Source organism: Diabrotica undecimpunctata, chromosome 6, assembly GCF_040954645.1.
Source record: "Diabrotica undecimpunctata isolate CICGRU chromosome 6, icDiaUnde3, whole genome shotgun sequence".
NCBI lineage: Eukaryota > Metazoa > Arthropoda > Insecta > Coleoptera > Chrysomelidae > Diabrotica > Diabrotica undecimpunctata.
In genome coordinates this window covers 160,155,017-160,175,332 of record NC_092808.1, presented here as the reverse complement: position 1 = coordinate 160,175,332, position 20,316 = coordinate 160,155,017, and the positions used below count along the sequence as shown (strand labels likewise).

The 20,316-nt window shown below is 31.9% G+C and overlaps 1 protein-coding gene and 1 non-coding gene across 3 annotated transcripts in view; both read right to left on the bottom strand.

The window, feature by feature from the left end:
- The window catches only part of Csgalnact (Chondroitin sulfate N-acetylgalactosaminyltransferase), a 525,789-nt gene that overhangs the window by 40,605 nt on the left and 464,868 nt on the right, over positions 1 to 20,316 (bottom strand). For both annotated transcript variants that reach the window (XM_072535954.1, XM_072535955.1), the window contains one exon: positions 13,851 to 14,027. In XM_072535954.1, the coding sequence (XP_072392055.1) occupies positions 13,851 to 14,027 (177 nt within the window). The remainder of the gene's footprint in view (positions 1 to 13,850; positions 14,028 to 20,316) is intronic.
- On the bottom strand, positions 17,288 to 17,359 carry TRNAG-UCC (transfer RNA glycine (anticodon UCC)). Its single transcript has one exon. It is a non-coding gene; the product is annotated as a tRNA-Gly (tRNA).

Sequence of the window (20,316 nt, the reverse complement as noted above, 5' to 3'; positions counted from 1 at the left end):
AAAATACAAAACGGTAATCTAAAAGAGAACTGTATTTAACGAGGTCGTCAGAGAATCCTACTGCATTTGAAAATCTGAAAGAGCTGGTTTTTATTGTCTTTGAACGCTTTAAAATATCATCGTCCTTTCGAAATAAGGCATCTTTCGTTGCCTTACGGGAAAGAAATGTTGTGGGCATTCGCTTACAAAATGCGTCTTCATAACTATCATCATTTGCTTTGCAGACTTTGGCGACTAATAATCTGTATGATTTTTTTTCAAAAATCTTCACTACGACAAAGTCATCAGGTAAAATATTTGGTACAACATCAATGTCTTGTTCTTCATCGTTATCGGAAAAACTGAATATCACAACAATCAACACTTTCTTGATAGGAGAGTGCTAATGATTTATCAGATAATGATTCGTCAAAAACTTTTCTTTTGGCAACACGAGCTTTAGCACTTTGAGATCTTTTGATGCTTGAGTAATGCTTTCCTCCCCTTTTCTTTTTCTGCTTCCTTCTTTTCTTCTTGTTCTTCTAAAATTCGCTCCTTATTAGGTGTCGATGTTAGTAGGGGTTACTTTAAACTTTTCTTGGTTCGTTTCCTTTTAATCTTAATTTTTGGGAAGGGAATAATATCTGAAGGTGAAATTACTGACTGTTCCGGTTTTGATGACGGCTTGGGCTCTTTCGTGTTAGTAACAGTTTCTTTTTCAGTATTTGAAAGACCAGGTACAGAAATTTTTACTTCCGATTTTGATGTCGGCTTAGGCTTTATCGCATCAGTAACAGGTTCTTCTTCTTTATGCTGAAAGCTAATAAAAACATGACCTTCATTGTCTGAATCTTCACCTAACTCTTGCTTTGTTACTTTCGCTGGCACAAAATTTACGTTCGAAAAAATAATTTTATCTAGTGGGTAGATTCCTGTCGACAGCTACAGCTTTCTGTAGCCCCTTCCTGGGCAGCTACAGCTTTTGCTACATCTCTCTTTCCAACTGGGGCAACATATTTGGGTAGATGGTTTGGGACTGTCTGAATGCCCGTTTCATCAACGTTATAGATACCGTTGGTAGGTAACTCAATACGGTTTCTTACACAATAAGAGTAAATTAAAAAACGCAATGACTTCAGCTTCATTCCATAAAAGCGTTTGTCTAGTTTTTTGCAATGCTGGACTATTTCGTTTTCTTGGATTTGGGTTAGAATTGCTTTAAATCTGCCTAAAGTCTGGACACCATTTCATTTTTTTAACCTTTGCCGTAGTGTCGCTTCATGAAATCTGACAGCTTTTGCTGTCTAATGTATAGAAATGCCATTAATAATAAGTTCACAAGCTTCGCACAAAATAACTTCTGTCAAAGATTTGCGTTCTGTTTTTCTTTTGTAGTTTCTGGAAAACAGAAAGTGACATTTAGATGAATTAAATATTTAATTCCGAAATAAGTAGAAACAAAATTAATTTATAATAATGCGAAAAAAATACGCATTTATAGTTTTGTCCCATCACTCTCGTGTTAAAGTCAAGAAAACACACGAATAAACTAATTCAACGAAAAATGCCAATTTGATTTTATCACAAATTAATTTTGTTATGCCAATATTATTGTGTAATAGTAGAAAATACCCCATAGTTTGTAAACAACGCCTTGAATCAGCGTTAAAATTGGAACAACACATATGGCACAGTGTTGCCAAAAGTTTGTAACTAAAATCGGTTCAAACCGGACATAAGCAGCAAATTTAAATGAGGTGCGTTCTTTTGCCCCGTGCGTGTTTTTACCCCCAAGTACCCTATATACCATTATAATAATGGTATATAGGGTATATAAATAATTTATCAGATAATTTTTTAACATCAAAGCCTTGCTACCAGTGAGGATAATTGAATTTCATTATTTATTAAAAATCGAACGACATTGTTTTGTGATTTTGTTATTTGTTAATTTGATCAATACATTATATGGTGTAAATTAATTAATTTTAATTGACGGTAATTAGTTTTAAAGTTTTATTTTATTTATTAATTTATTTACTTACTTTACTTGAATAAAGTCAATCGACAATGAGGAGTAGGCAGATTGAGACCTCAGTGACGTTTGACAGTTCTTGTATTTATACAGAACACGATACACGTCACGAGTGACGGGAGTAGGTAGATTAAGACCGTGAGCTCAAACGGAACCCTTGAGGATGTGGAGACCTTGATAAGGTCTCCAAAATGGATGCCGAAACGTCGAGTTTTAAATTCTCATACATTTGAAATTTAACAGCACTAAAAATTTTTCCGTTGCTTTGTATAATGTCTAAGGATGAATCTCATTTTAATTTTACCTTGGATAATATGTTTGTTCGAGCAAAAAAGTAATTTACATATTTTTTTACACTAAAGCTTACAAATTTCTAAATAACTAAGTAAATAAATTAAATATTAATTATAAACCATTGTTAATATGGTGGTAATGTTGTTCATACCTATTTCCGGAAACAGAAACTATAAGCGACAACATGTACCCATTCCGTCATGCATCGAGGCCTTTTCCGGTTTCCCCCGCGATTTTCCCTTTTTGACATTTGCGATAAATCGTCCATTTTTCCTGCCTCGCCATCGGTAATGGATTTTGTAAATGTTGGATGTCTGTCGTGATTGTGCTCGTATTGCTGTTACAAAAATATGCATTGTCATACCGGAGCATAGCTGCGCTGAAGTGGAACTAAGAGAAAGGTATTACATTAAATATTTTACAGGATTTTCTGATGGACTCTATTACGGCGACAATGTAGTTGTTTTTCGATTACATGGCATTTGATACTTGACAGATCAAATGCTGATGGGCACTTTCCATATACATTTTACAATTATATAATGTATTGGAAGTAAACATATATATATATATATATATATATATATATATATATATATATATATATATATATATATATATATATATATATATATATATATATATATAATTAATGGTGTTATTAATTATATTAATATGTAATTAACATTATTAGTATTGATTGACTCAGTACATTGAAATGTCAGTCGATAGTTCTGTTTATTTCTTATGTGGCGTAGTTACCCTACCGGACAAACAGTGTGACTCGTCGTCCTAGCCCTTTGTATAGATAGATTTAAGTGTTTGGTATTGGCCTAAAGTTTTATTTTAATTCTTTTAAACTTTTCTCGTGCTTTTGGATCTTCTTTTTTGCTTCCTATTACTTCTGCATTTCCTTTAATTTTCTCGGTATTTTTGTAGTGTTTTTGCTTGTTTTTGTAGGTTTATTTTGTTCATTTTTACATTCTCTAACTCCACTTAAAATAAAAACTCATAAATAAATCAAAATTAAATAAGCAATTCATGGAAGATCAAAATCTCTGCTTCTTTGTATCATCTCTACTGATTATTACAGAGATACATTTTTTTATTAGCTTTATTTGTTTGGTATTTTTTTCAACTAAAGTTATATAGAAAAATAAAGAAAAAATATTGTCCAATACAAAAAAATCGATAATCTTCGAATATAATTACTAATTAAGATCACAATCTAACACTGGTTTTGATTGGGAAGAACATTAATCAAAATTCCTCCGATCAGATTAATTGCAATCAGTAATATGCAACAGAGACTTTGATTATTAACGACCAATTATTTCCATATAGATTTCTGAATTACGAATAACAAATGATTGAATCGATACGCAGCGGATTAAATCGTACGGTAACGGAACTTTAGTCATTATAATAGTAGCACTTAGTTTTAGTTGAGGACAGAATTGATTAAACAATAGTAAGTACAATAATATATAGGTCTAAAAAAATGTTCTTTCCTTAAACTTTAAATAATATGAGAATATTACAATAAAAGTGGACAAAGCTGACGAAAACAAACTTTAATTGCTCCTAAAAAATCTTCTAGAACACTTGGTATATATACTAGGACTAAAATTCACAAACTCGATATTTCTCTACCCTCCGTTGTTAGTGCATACAACTGTCCTACACGACCATTGGTAAAAAATTTGGACAAAACTCTACAACTTCTCACCGCAACTGCTTCATCCTTCGTCAAAAATTCTTTTCATTTTATCGACATTTCATTTTATTCATTATTACAAACAATCCTATGGACGAAACCCTAAATATTCTGGAAATTACATTATTCAGCAAGACCACTTATCTTTCATTAAATATTGCATCTAAAATACTTATTTTATCTTCAAAAATGACTTCTACAGACAATTAAATAGTGCCCCAATAAGATCTTGACTCTCTTCAGTAATGGCCAACGTCTTTATAGAAGATATCGAGAACGCAGTACTCTCGACATCAATGCTTAAACCCGCACTTTGCCTACGGTATGTTAAGGAAACATTAATGATTTAACCCCACAGCAAGGCAATGGTCAAGCATCTTTTCATCTTAGTGATATACATTCTAGTACCCAGTTCACAATAGAGATGGAAAATTATTCATTCAGTTCTTTATTAAAATAATTATTACCACCCACTAATTATTTCATTTCTTGTCCGATCAGTTAAAAACAACACTCCAAAAAAAAACAACATGAAGTTTATAAAGTTCCTTACATAGGTCAAGAATCCAACATAAGATTTATGAACATTCCAGTTCTGTACGCAATTCCGATTAAATTACAGTTCAAGGTCAACATTATGTTCATACAGACCACAAAATTGATTTTGGAATCTATAGGACCATGAAAGTTTTGATAAACCAAGAATTTATCCGAGAACCCACAGATATTAAATCGACACGATTTTCGTTAGTAGATACATATTGGATTTGGTCAAAATTACTTCCTTGATCTAACATTGCTAATATTATTGTGATTTGAGTGAATCAGATAGCAGTAGCCCTAACATTGGCTTCATCTGGAATAGCTGCAGCGATATTGGAAGGCGGGTGAACTGCAAATTATGCCTTAAACTTATCATTAAACATACAAATCAATATGACACCAGCTTGATCTTAGACGCACTGGACAGAAATTTAAAAACTATTCCTGACATCTCAAAACATTTTTAGTGTAGCCAGATTCTGTTGTCAGACTGTTCCAATTATTCTCCAATTAACTGCTGCGGATGAACTAAACACATGCCTAATATCATCTAATATATGGTGATACATAAGAAGCTTCAATTGACAACTAATATGCCAGTGTTTTTACAACAAGATCAACGTGCAATTTTGTTTTCGAAACAGTCATTGGACATTGGAAGTGGTTTAGTCGTTATTGACACGACGACTGGTTTCAGTACATTACCCATAGATTTTTGTTACTTCACAGACTCGAAAGAGGAGCTTATTCAACGTGATTTTCCAGACACCGCAACATTTTAATTGCCATGATGAATTAAGTAAACGTGAAATATTGCTGATCTTAATGTCGCAGATGTCGATAATTTTAATGTAATCTTTCAGACTCTTTTAAAAAAGTTGTTTTGGTTTAAATCAGTTGAGGCAGTTATAAACCAGGATGACGTAGTCAATTATCCTACAAAAGTTTTTGAATCCACTGGAATTGTCTGGACTCCTACCTTACAGTTTACAATTACAAGTAGGATCAGTTCTAACTATGCTATGTAAGATAAATTAACCTCCACTGTACAATGGAATGACACTAACTGAAAACGCTAATGCATAATGTTATTAAGGCAATGATCATCAAGAAAAATATAAAGGGATGGATACCTTGATCCACGTATATCGATGATTCTAACAGAATAACCATTTTATTATCAGCATCTTAAATTTCCCGTACGTTTGGATTGTGCAACGACGATAAATAAATCGCTAGGCCAATCGTTGAGAGTTTTCAGAATATACTGTTCCATTTTTTGTTATTCCATTTGCAGTTGAGTCACATTTAGATATACGGCTCTAACTTTTTCTAAGGGGAAAATGTTTCTATTATTATTTAGGTAAAAAACTATATAGCAGACATAATGAAAATACTAATTGCGATTCCCGTCTAAACAAAAATAAAAAAAAAGAATAAACACTTCAAAATATTACTTTCATATTTTTTATTAAAACTTTGATCAAGAAAACACACACAAAGTCTTATTCTATTTGAATATTTAAACAAAGCGAGCCAATATTCGTTCATCTATCGAGGACGGTTTTTGTTAGTCTTATTTTCTCTTTGATGTTCCCGTATTTTCCTAATTAAGAGCTTTCTCGCTAGTTTAATATCTACAAATTTAGTCATTAGGTAACTACCATATTTTGCTAGCGATATTTATTAAGTGTATCTATTAGGAATTTAGTAGCTGCACGAACGGTATAAGAGTCATTATAATATGCTCTATTGTCAAAACTTAGTCCTGACTGTCGAGTAAATTTAGTAATTAATATTGTTCTTTGTTGATCGAATTGATAGAAAACTAAGAATAAGTGGTTATAGACAACATTTATTGTAAATTAGAAGTTACTTATCAACAAAATAAAACTGTATTATTATGGTGCGGCTTCCCTTACATAGTCGTTTTTCATTTCTGCCCACGATCGTCTAATATTCATATTTCTATGCCATGTTGTACCGGCTTGTTTCCTTGTGTCATAGTCGCGTCTTCTTAACACGTTCCATCTTAATACTCTACTGAAGAAAAATTTTTGAGGTGTGCGAAATAATTTGGAAACCGAAGTAAAGCGAAGAAAATTAAATAGGAAGGCAATAGAAACGGTATTTTACTATAACATTGTATTAAAGAAACATACAGTAAAATAGCTACGGCTACCGCTTCTATAGACTTTATTTAACAAACGCAACGAAGAGTATCAATCACACAAAAGCTTTGTTTCAATTTTGCCACCTGTCTACAGGAACTACAAAATTACCATCGTCAAAAACTTTCTCTTTAACTTCCACTATCCATTATTAACGTTTTCTATCAACTCCCAACTCTTTAGCAAACTCCGAACAATACTGTAGTCGCACAACTTTTTCCTCCCGAAGAATCAATATCAATCATTTCAGAACAAAGTGAAAGGAGTCGAAAAGAAATTTCCGGTTAGCTTGTATCAAGACACGCTTAAAAGGGTAAACAACCAGTTCCGTAGAGAGAGGGGATTAGCACTGAAATTGACTACTATTATTTCGGTTTTTCTGCAGAGGGTTTAACAGATGTCAGTTTGTTTTTTGGAATTAACGTTGTTTAGAGAATCGGTTTTATCTTGTTACGGAAAAATTGTTTTTCGTGACCCTTTGAATATGACAGTGTATTAAAGAATTGAATTACGATTTACGATAATTTTGAATAATTTAAAAATCGCTAGTCACAAAAAGACTGAAAAGTTGTGTATAATCCACCGATATACGAATAAAGTTTCTTATCTTGTCTTCCTTCACAAGCTGAATCTAAGAATACCGAAAGGCTGAAATAAATATAATACAATGACAAATAAAGGAGGCATAAATATTCTAGTTTGTATATTGTTTTCACATTATTGTGTCGTCTTCTTAAAGGAGTCGTCATCATATTTTATTTCAGTATCGATATAGAAATAAAATATTCATCAAGATGATAATCCAACTCTGACCAAAAGTATTTAATTCGATCAGTGGCCTATTTGTTTGGAAGTATGTTGTGCGGTGTTTGTTTAGGCCCTGGATCCTGAAAATATCCTACGCCGCCTACGGACTTTGGCCGAAATATTTTGCGGCTACTAAAGTTAAAAGTATGACCAAATAACCCGAATTACATAATATTATTTTCCAAATTTTGGAGATTCTAGTGAAAATTTAGCTACAACGGTTTAAAATTAGCATTTGCGGTTTAGCAGGGGCCTAAATAAGTAAAATGGAAAGTGTATCTTGCTGGCTAATCGCAAAAAACCAAAATCCAAAACCAGAATAAATTTACAAGTTTTAATTAAATTATATAAATATAATTAACAAGGAAATAATTATTGTTGGATTTGTAACGTTTTTGTTAATCACTTATTTTACTTTATCCTTACATTTTTGCTACAGAAAAGCACTGAAAAACAAGTGAAATAGAAACAACGTAAGGATATGAAAGAGATTAAAAAACCACCATATTAAAAAGTTCATGTGTATATTCCAAGAACGTCAATCATGGTACACTCTTAACCATCAAGAGCCCCAGTTAACGACAAGCCTTAAATAGCCAAGAGGTACTAATAATTCTTACGAGAAAAAACATTGCTAGGACCCAAAAATAGAAAAGAACTTACCGTTTAAAATTGGTACATAAAAGAGTTTTTATTTTGCTGTCAAACTAAATAACTGGGTGAAAGAAATGGAAATATGCACCTTAGTTATTATCAGCTTCAGCGAGATTAGATGGCCAGACAGTGGCCATAGTCCACTGTCTGGACTAAAGAAAAAGCAATAATCTACTACTCCAGGAATAGCCTAATATAACATCATAATAGAGTAGGCTTCCTGGTCAACAGTCAAAGTAATAAAGCAGCTGAACTGCGCGTCAACGCATTTGTAGCGTACTCTGATAGGAGAGCGTTTCTACAAGTCCAAGCAGATTCAGTTGATCTGAATATAATTTAATTATAATGCACCGAGATTAGAAAAACCTGATGTAGAAGGAACATTTTTATAATGAAATAAGTGAGTTATTGAGACTTATCTTGAAAAATGAAGGACTTCTTTATCTGAGACTTTAATGTTTCATTAAAAGACATGGTTCTACCCGCGGGAAGATTATACACCCATAACATTCAGATCACCACATCGTAATAAATCAAATTGACTTTATATTGATCAGCTAAAGATAGAGAAATATACTGTATCGAGTTAAATATGGTGAGAAAAATATTAATGAAATTAAAGAAAGTTAAACGAAGATCTTTAACGAAAATTGATAAAAATAACTTAAAGAGACCTGAAGTACATATTATAAAAATCAAACAGACAGAAAAAAAGCAATCACTGAAGTCACGGCATTAAACAAACGATCGCCAAGTGTAGAAAACACTAAGAACAACTTCAAAAATCCAATCGGAATGGCCACGAAGAATGAAATGAGTCCGCCAGGTAACAAAAAGAATAAACGAATTTTTCAGAAAATATTGTCGCTCATGAACAATTGAATACAACTTAAAAATAAAGACATAATTGGATCTAAAAACTCGATAAAAACAGTTCTGAGGCTCCCAAGGGAATTAAATCATGTAGTTGGCAGTATATCATGTATACTAAAAATTTTATTTAAAAAATTCCTTTATAAATGATATAATAATAAAAATCCTATCAGGCTACTTCACAGAACGTTTTCGGAATAACTATTTCATCATTAGTGCTATCTGGATGTACAGCTGGTTAATAAAAAAACTGATACGACACTTAATAAGATTTAATCATTTTGAGCAGTGTATTTGATATTTGATATTTTTTAGTTTGACAGACAAATAATAAAATAAACAAGCAAATAAGAAAATTAAATACATAATGTTAATTCATAAATTGTAATAATTATTAAGGTCTACATTTTGATATTATTTTGAATTCCGACTTTTCATAAAGAGTATATAAATGATAGTTTTTACATAAAATAGGATTGTTGTTTTCGAACTCTCGAAAACAACTTTCGAAAACTCTCGAAAGAAAGCGATGGTCTGGAAGACCAAAATATATACTAAAGTTAGGTATGTAAAAATAAAATTAATATTTTGCATTGATAACAGCTTGTAGTCTTCGGTCCATCTGCGTGAAAGGAACTATGGAATTGTCTTCTTCAGAGAGCTCTTCCCAAACCTGTTGTATACCGTGCCACGGCTCTTCAGCATTTTGAGGTATAAAATTACACTGATACAATCGTTTTAAAATAACATCTCACATTCTCGATTGGGTTTAAATCTAGACTGAAGCTGGGCCACGGTAAGGTTTCAATGTTGTTATTATGGAGCCATTGGTTTATTATATTTGCAGTGTGAACAGGACAATTATCTTGTTGGAGAATAAAATTATTTTCTGGATACAACTGTTCTATACTGAGAAATGTTCGTTTGTATAATAAATTACCTAATTATGTTAAAGAGTCAAATATTTATGTATTTAAGAGAACAGTTAAGGACACTTCTGGTAAACACTTTCTATTCGTTAGAGGAATACTTGCAGGCATCTTTTTAACAATTTGTATGTTTTTGTATATATTTTATATGTGTTTATGTACTTATAGTTTTTACTGATCATAGATTGTATTTGACGCATTTCATTACTTGTAAAAATCAGATAAATAAAAAATATTGAATGATTGATTGATTGATTAAAACATGATGTTTTCTAGAATATTCAGATAAGTCTGAACAAAAAAACCTGCCATCTATACGCCATACCATTTCCATTCCTCTAGATGAAATCCATCTCCATGCATTGACGCTAAAATGACCAGCTGCTCGATATCTATCAATATATAGACGATTAAATCTATTATTATTAGGTCTATACACCGCAATTATGCACTTTTTAGAAAATTGAAAAATTTCCTCGTCTGTAAATATTACTCTGTCCCAAAAATCTTGATTTTGTAGCTGATGGTTTAAAGCAAATATAAGTCTTGATTATTTCTGTTGTGGTCTAAGAGCTTGTTTTTTTGCTGCAGTTCGGTACCTAAGACGCCATGCATTAATTCTGCCCTAAGTTGTTGTCTTTCTTCCCAGAAACTGTGACATAATTCTTGCAGTTTTCGCATCTTCAAAAGGTTTCTCTTCTAATCTTGCCAAAAGCGTATGATCTTCATGACCGGTAGAGATTTTTGATCTTCCAGAACCTTGCTTTCTTTCGAGAGTTTCTTGTTCTCTCCATCTTGTATTAATATTAAAAATTGTTGTTCTGCTTACGTTAAAATGGTTCGCTATGGCAGATAGTGACCAACCATCTTCTAACTTCGTTAGAATTCTTGCTTTTAGTTCTTTGCTAGCATGTGGAGCCATATTTTGTATCCTCTCATGTATCCTTCAAAATACATTGCTGAATTTTCTACAAAATACGCTTTAAGAGTCGTATTAGTTTTTTAGGAACCAGCTGAACATGTTTGAAATCACTAAATATATGGGTAAATTTCTCTTTAAATGTTGTGTGATTAACATTGAGTTACATTTTTGATAATAAATAACTATTATGTTCAAGTTACAAAAGGAATTGATTACATGGCAACGTCTGATTGCTAGTCCTTAGACGAAGTGTCTCTGAGGACTTGTTGATAGCAACTGTTGGTTGTTGGCTGTTTAGTTGACTTGACTTTTCACAACATTTCTAGTTCATATGGGAGATTCTTTATAAGGATTCTATGCTTCTGTTTCAGCATCTTGTCGAGCCGTGTCATTAAATATGATTTTAATTTAAACTGTACACTCACCAACTATAAACAATAGTACAAACTAAATAACGTCTCTAGCTTTAAATCTTTTTAGGCCACCATTATTAAATATTGTTGAGTGGCGTACATATTGGACAAAACACATTAACAAAACTTAAATTATTTATGATATCGGGCGTTTTGAAACAGACTATTCTAGATTGATATTAATTTGATGGGATGACATTTACAATGACTTTTTAATTTGGACGTTCGAGAATCGTTACAAATTTTTTATTAACAGGTATAGGTACTTTTAGTTTTTTACTCTTTTTTTAATGTCTATATTTTGTGATTTATTTTTTATGTAGTTTTTAATTTAAACCTGCTTAGAGTAATAATTATATGATAACTAGAAACGAATTGATAGAGGGTAGTGAATCAATGTGAAAAAGCGATATTTTGTGGCGCTACGTGACGACGCCATCTTGTGGTGGTCCCGTGACGCTCGCCTCAGCATTTTACTATAGAAAAAAAAAGTAAAATACAACTCCGGCAAAGAAGCTTTGCTTTAAAAAAGCGGCACAAAGAAGAGTCAAATAGTAATCATTGTGTGTATGTTTGTTGGAAATATGATTGCGAATTACTAAATAATATTGTTTAAAAATAGTGATGCTTAAAAACGAATTTACCATTTAGCATATAATAGGTTTAAATATTTTACCATTTCGCAGTGATTTTATAAATAATCAGTCTCTTTCCTTAAAGGAAACTCCTTCCAAGGATAGATTTCCCTTCTTTTTCCCGGAAGACAAAAATTTGTATACGTCACTGTCACAGAAAAACTCCACTCTGTTCAGCAACTCCCTTAACTCCTTCAAAGTTTGTGTTGTACTTTAATAAACATCAATTTTGGAAGCGAAGAGCACGAGGAACATACAAATGGAAGTTTACCTGATAATCGACGGCGGCTTTTTGTTGGCAACGATGGTATTGCAAACAAAACCCCCGAGAAACTTTTTTTCTTGCTGTTGATTGAACGATTCTATGACAAAAAGGATTATTTATGTTCAGCGAATTCGGAGAAGTTGTTAAAAGCTTTTTGGACTTTATCGAGAAGTTTTCTGGTCAATTTTCATTTAATGAAAAATATTGACTTTCTTAAAATGTACCTAGGTGAAATTTTTATCATAAAAATGTTTTTTAGTTCCATATTATAATAGAAAAGGCTCTATTATAATATGAAAGAAGAAAAAGAAACTCTTAAGGTCCGTATCTTAAATAATATATCACATATATAAGAAAAAATGGGGAAAACAGGGAATCTCCCTGTCTTATTCTATTACCAGCTTCGATAGGGTCGGTAAGTTCTTTTTCTTCTTTATTGTGTTGTTTTGGTAGATATTTTCGATCGTTTTGATTATTCCTTGAGGTATCTCTCTTGCGTACAATAAGTGGAAAACGTCCTTTAATTTGATCCGGTTAAATTCCTTCTTAAGGTCCACGAAACATAGTTATGCTTGTAATTGATATTGCATTATAAATATAGCGTCGGTGCATGATCTTCACGGCCTAAAACCTTGTTGTTCTTTCTTGATCAACTTGATATATAAAATATATCGAAAGTAAAATGATGATATTAATAAATCGCCAAACAAAAAAAAATGACAGTTCATTTAAACCAAAATCTAAAGATCAAGAAAGACGGAGTTTGCTGAAGAACTTAAAAAAATTAAGAAAGATAAAGCAGTTAAGCTAGGTGATCTCTCTGTAATGTAATTATAGAAAAAAACTTTTAGAAAACAACTTGGACACTTACATATATCATCTGATGCGTGATATGACACCGGCTATAAAAGTGAATGGCAGAAGTTAAGTGCTGGACAACGAGGTACTTTGAAATAAAATAATGTGTTCAGTTGTTACTTACAATTAAAGATTGCAATTGAAAACTGTTTTAGGCACTTTTATAAATGAAGACAACGATAGCTCAGCAGAAATCAAAATAAGAATAGAAAAAGCCAGATCCATATTCACTAAAATGAAGAGAGTGTTCTGCGGAAGAGATTTGAGCCTTGAAATGAAACTTCGCCTGATGAGATGTTACGTACTTTCTGTGCTGTTCTACAGAATGGAGTCATGGACATTGAAAAAGATTGATACCAAAAAATTAGAGGCATTTGAACTGTGGATGTATCGCAGAATCCTGAGAATATCATGGAGAGTCACAAATGTCGAGGTCTTGAGAAGAATGAATAAAGAAAAGGAAGTCATATTTACGATCAAAAAACGAAAACTGCAATACTTGGGACACATTACAAGAGGCGAAAGATATGAACTGCTTTGAATAATTATGCAAGGGAAAATAGCAGGAAAAAGGTCCATAGGAAGAAGACGAAACTCCTGGCTAAAGAATCTACGGGAATGGTATAGCTGTAGCAGCAACGAATTGTTTCGGTAAGCAGTTTCGAAAATACGTATAGCCCTGATGATCGCCAACCTTCGGAACGAAGATGGCACTTGAAGAAGAAGAAGATTGAAAACTGTAACATATGACTTACTGTTGGTATATTGAAGAAGTTGAAGTTTCAGCGCCCTTATTTCGGCTGTCAGTCTTTCAATTTCCTGTCTAGTTTCTTCTTCGCGCTGCTGAAGAAGTTGCTGCAGTGAGTTGCTGTTTTCCTGTTGGGATTGGATGCTGCTAATATCCTGCGGTGCTCCGCCTATCATCGTCGAGCCTGCAAAAAATACGATGTTTAAGAGGACTGAAATATACCAAGTAAGGTAGCGTTAATTTTAGGTAATCATGTAATCAGAAATAAATTTGTAATTGATCAATTGCTTGATGTAATTATTCCATAAATACGAAATCCAGAGAGAGTTTCAAAAATAAACAAAAATAAATCAATATATACTTTAGTATGTTATATGGTTGAGTATTTAGTAACTTTCTCGCATACGATATGTATTTTTATAAGGAAAATTTTTGCGGCTATACAAAATTGGTTACGGACAAGCTGTGGAATTAATTAAGCCATTATTGTGCATGAAATAATGAGAAAATTTTGTATTATAATTTATGCAACGTAGTGTACGAGAAATGTAACGATTATTCTAGTCACGGATATCGTTATCGTACAATCTTTTCTTAATAACAAGGCTTGTATACTATGTTGATAAGTTAAAAATGGGATAAGATTATTCCAAAAACAACAACTTATTTGGAAGTTGATGGCAGAAAATTTGAATTGTTATGAAAATACCGAAAGCAATGTAAAACTTTTTTCCTAGAAACGCATTAACATGGAATTTTTGTAGATATCTGTACTTTTTTGAAGTGAAAAGTTCTAAGGCAAATTTGACAAAATATACGATTTTATATCGGAAAAAAAAGTTTACCTTAGCATAATCATATTTTTGTATATTGTTAGATTTATCATCATCAGCCTTTATTTATCACGTCCACTGCTAGACATAGGCCTCCGTTAAACTCTTCCCTTTCTTTATTATTTTGTGCTTTGTTGCCAATGTTTGGTGATACGCCTGTCAGCCCAACGTGTAGGTGGTCTTCGTCCACTACGTTATGTAGAAGATGTAGTCGATTTCGTTCCTTGTTCTACCGTTTGAACTTTCCCAGGTCCGTCTCCTGTGCATCTTTTTCTGAAAAAAGCTGTTCATGTTGAATAAATTATTCTGGAGTAGGAATCCAGTAGCGTTTCTCCTCGGTTATTTCTTCCTGGAGAACCGAATTCTCCCAAGGATGGTTTTAGCTCTGCTTCTTTTACACCTACTTTTGTGTCGAAATCGTCATATAAAATTGTTAATTGAGTACGATGGTCATTAAACGCAGTCTGTATGGTCTGTTGTTGGAGCTTGGATAATTTTGAGTTGATATCTACTGTTTAGCTTTAGAATAAGATATGCCACTCTAGATGATATACTTTTGATGTTTATATTCTTGTTCGCGTGGTTTTTATGGACAAAGAAACCGATGCCTCTAACTGATGTAGTTTTAACCGGTCAAACTTTTACACGTTTGGTGATAGTCCTCCTTGCACACAACACACTCATTTTCAACATCACTCATGTTTTCATCATCACTAATATTGTTTAGAGTAACATCTTCTTCAAATAATGATAATTTTTTTGACTTTATTTTACTTTTTTGATTTTTATAGGTTTTGAGCTCTTTTTGATCAGTGCATCCTTCTTCATTTTAATAAAGTCTTTAGCAGTAATCTCTCTAGTTATTTTTTAAGAACTCTTTTTACTGCTTCTGACAATACAGGCACGGGTGTTTAGAGCCTTTTCTGGAGTTATATCTTCAACAGTAATTAATGACTTCTTTAGGCTACCTTACAAGGCTATTTTACCGTTAACTTCAGAGGGGCCTGGTTAAGGAGATTCTGATCTAACTGGAAAGTTTATTGTTCCTGTTTCTGATGGGATGTGTGTCAAAAGTGCATATTATAGGATTATTAACGGATTTAACAAATAAGTTCCCGTGGATTTATATAAAAAAGCCGCATTGTGCACAGTTGCTGAGTTTCCCCATGCTATACCTAAGTGTTTACCAAAATGAAGGCGTTTTAGAACCCTGTTTGTGTTATTCTGTACCATAAAACAGCATTCAGCATAAAAGTTGCTTTTAAATGAACTTAAAAAAAGCACGATATATCAACAAATAAATTTATTTCGTTTTGGTCTGCATATCCTAGTAGATTCAGGTTGGTCGTCTGGGATGTCTGATCATCCAATATTAATAAGGTTTTACCTGGAGTCGTTCTTGGCAAAAAGTGTGTTTGTAACCATTCTAAGAAAATAATTACTATTTAAATGGGAATAAGCCACAATTAAAGGTTAAAGTAAGTTTATTGACGTTTCAATTTCCACTTCGGAAATCGTTCCAAAATAGAAACATTAGTAATGTTTGTATTATAATTATAATTCTCTCGAGATTAGAAAATTAGTTATCGACTGTTTCTTTGGACAATCCTAAAGCTCGTGCAGTTTAAGTGTTCTCAGCTTTTCTAATTTCAGTTCTTTGTTTCAAAAAGAGTTCTAACTATTTTTTATCAGCTTTACTTAAAAGTAGACAATAAGTAACTCTTAGGATCAGATTTGTTAAAGGCCATGATTCTTACTTCAGTTCTGGTTGATGCAAAGACTGCTTTTTGAATTTTTTTTAAATTGCTAACGATTTTAGTTTTAACAGTAGTTCCTAAAGGACAATCTCAACCCAATCGATTTATTTTATCCATATTGTTTGTTTTAGTCAACGTTTGAAAGTCATTTTGGCTACTCCAAATACTTTGGCGGCTTCACTAATACTTATGTTACCATTCTTTGCAGCATCTACGGCATCACTTAGCGCCCTAGAGGTTCAGTTAACTATTTTTAGGTGTATTTTACAATCCTAAAACAAAACATACGGGTCCAACTCTCCTCCTCGTAAGCTGTCCATCTCTCCTCAAATAAGAGAACAGATGGACCAGCCCGTATGGTCTAAAATAAGTAGACTACAGCAGTAGTTGCTACTTTATAATACATATTTGAAATATATTTAAATATTAAACTAACAAATAATCGGTCACACTGACCTGTTTTTCATACAAAAATGAAATTTAAAAACTCAAATAAAATTATCAGTGGCAGTTTCAATTATCGTAAATAACACTCCTAAAAGTACGCAATGATGCGTTACAATTGGCGTCTCTTAAGTAACAAACGTTAAAAAAGATACAACATACAACTACAACAGAGCATGACACTAAAACAAACATGTTTGTTATAGTATCATGCAACCGAGTAGGATAGACTACTTGCCTTGTTGCCAAGCGTGGCCAGGTATACCTAGCTGACCAACTATTCGAAGTGGAAATTGAAACTTTAAACTTTTAAATGTGGCTTATTCCCATTAAAACAGTAATTACTATAAATATTTACACTTATAACCAAACAATATCTTAGATTTGTCTTTAAAAAAACAAAAAAGTTATGCGATGGCCGGGAATCGAACCCGGATCAACTGCTTGGAAGGCAACTATGCTGACCATTACACCACCATCGCACATGGAATATAGTGCATAAGGACTATATTTGATTTTTCAGATATACTAATTTCTAATCTACAAAAATAATTCAAAAAAATAAAACAAAAAAACAACATTTGTTTAATTTACTAATGTTTGTATTTTGAGAACGATTTCCGAAGTGGAAATTAAAACGTCAATAAACGTATTTTAACCTTTAATTGTGGCTTATCCCCATTTAAATAGTAATTAAAATAATTCAAATTATAAAAGAATATAAATTTTCAAATTCTGATTTGTTTAACCGTGTAAAATTATGCACGGAGTTTTTACAATAAATATTCTTTAGTAACTTATTTCCATCTTCTTTATTTATTATTTCTTTTTATTCTTTATTTCTCATAAAGCCTTTAGACCCACATTGTCTGTTTCGTTTTACTTAAACAATATATCGATAGGAATAGGAAAACAGCTGCTGCAGCAGTAACACGACTGTCCATTTTGAATTGTTTGAGGGACCTGATGGCTCGGTTTCCCTCGTAAACCCTGCCTCGATGTTTCCGCAAACTGGGCTGTACTTATGACGGCTCAGACGAAAGAAAACACTTCTTAATAGATCACTAAGAGAAATCCTAAAAATATGCTGACTTAAGAACATAGATATAGAATCTATGGAGACGGACATAAAAAGAGAACATAATAATTAGCATTAAAAGAAAGAAATGGAAATGTATTGGGCATAGGTACGAGTACACTAACAAAAGATTAAATTGGTATAATCAGGAAGTTATAAGAGTATTTAACAAAGGGCGAGAAATAGAAAGGAGCAAATCTCAGTGAGATTATTAGCCAATAATGAAATTAGATTTCATAATTGGCTAACAAACTTAAAAGTGACTAATATTCCATTTATAGTGATGGTAACAGAGGAAGAAAGAAAGAGAGAGAAATAAAGAGAAAAAGAGAGAGGTTTTTGGTAGTTTTCTTGAAGAATTCAGTTTATTCAGTCCATTCAATGTTTCCTACTTTAAGTTTTTAGTTCTATGTGCTATAAGTTCTTCATTATAATCATTTTTTAGTACAATTTTCACTTCTCATTAAAGTATTACTTATATGTGTATAGATACTTCTACTTCAACAGTTTCTTTTCACGACGGACGATCATATCTTTTCCCTATACATTTTTTCATAAACTAATATAGCTCTGTTAAGACTTTGTTTTTAACTTTCCAGATTTAATTTCGTCTCATTTCTAAGAGACAGCTGATTTTTAATGATAATATTTTACTTTTAAATAATTTCTTCTTCACTTATTATTACATTTCGTTGAGGATTATTGGCTGTGTCATAATAACGGTGCTTTCAATAATTTTAAAACGTAGTATATCTGTAAACTTTGTCTTAAAACATATATAAAGATCTATTAAGTTAATTGTCCGTTGTATTTAGCCTGAATATAAAGGCCTCATTAAAAAAAATTAAAATTGCCAGAGAATAAAAGCGGAACGGCGAGATAAGCGGGTGAATTACGAACCTGTAGATAACCCCAATAGAGGCGGGCAGGATGGGAATGAGAGCCGGGAGTCCTGCAAGGACGAAAGAGCTTCTGATAAGAGTTGACATATGTCGTGACAAAGAGGCAATAAACAAGGGAATTGTCCTTTAAAAGGATTAAGATTTTATCGGAGTAATGACGCCAAAGAGGCGACGCATTTACTTTAAAACTGGAAAGAAGTGTTGGGAAACGGCTCTGAGGACCGTTAGGTTTTGTTGAAGAAAAAAGGTTACACTGGAAAATGTGTAACCACAAATGTTTGCTCCGATAAAAGATTGAGAAATGGAAGTAACACTAAAACCTTTTGTCGTTTATAGATTTGGTCATAAAGTTCACGCTTTTATAGTGTTCTAATGAAAGTAAAAAGTGTACATATAATACACACACATATATATATATATATATATATATATATATATATATATATATATATATATATATATATATATATATATATATATATATATATATATATATATATATGACTGTAAATAAAGTTTTGTGTTGATATATTTTGTTTTTAATTTTTAATGCTAAAATGTTCTTTACTTTCTGGATAGCCACTATATAATATATAATATATATATATATATATATATATATATATATATATATATATATATATATATATATATATATATTATATATTATATAGTGGCTATCCAGAAAGTAAAGAACATTTTAGCATTAAAAATTAAAAACAAAATATATCAACACAAAACTTTATTTACAGTCATAGTACCTTAAGGTACTTTTTACTGGGGAGTTTGTTGAGACTTGTTTGTTGAGTCTGTTGAGTTCATTGATCATATTCGTTCAAAATTAGATTTTGTTTACAATAGACTAAAATTTTTTTTGGAACAACTATTAATAAACTTCAGTCACTTAGTAGTACTTAAACAAGATAGATGAGTTCTTTTTTTATAGGGAGTGACTGCAAGTTTTAGCAACACTATAAAAATTATCGATCAATATATCCAAATTGTTGTAATATTCTAGTGCAATGGCTGAGTTCAGACTGAAAGCTCTACATTTTTCAGCATAAGAAGCAGATATTACGGTCAACTGAAATTAGCTGTTGGATACTTCTGATAAACTAATTCAAAAATACTCAAAAAGGTCAATAGAAAATCCAGCAAAAACTACCGTGGCTTTTATGTATCTGATCTAAATTTATGGTTTCAGTATTTTTTTTTCTCAATTTCTGTCAATTTCTCAAACAATGGTTTTAAAATAAAAAAAATGTTGTTACTAATCTTAATATTATTTTTAAGATAAACGCGTAATCTTGTGTGCTAATCTCGTTGTTTCATACTTCAACTTGAATTAAAAAATCATCTTGATCGTTGATCTGTGTTTAATAAAGTTCAGGTGTCAAAAATAGAACAATTACAAAGGTAACAAATTTTAGAAGAGATTACAGATAATTTGTTAGTTAAA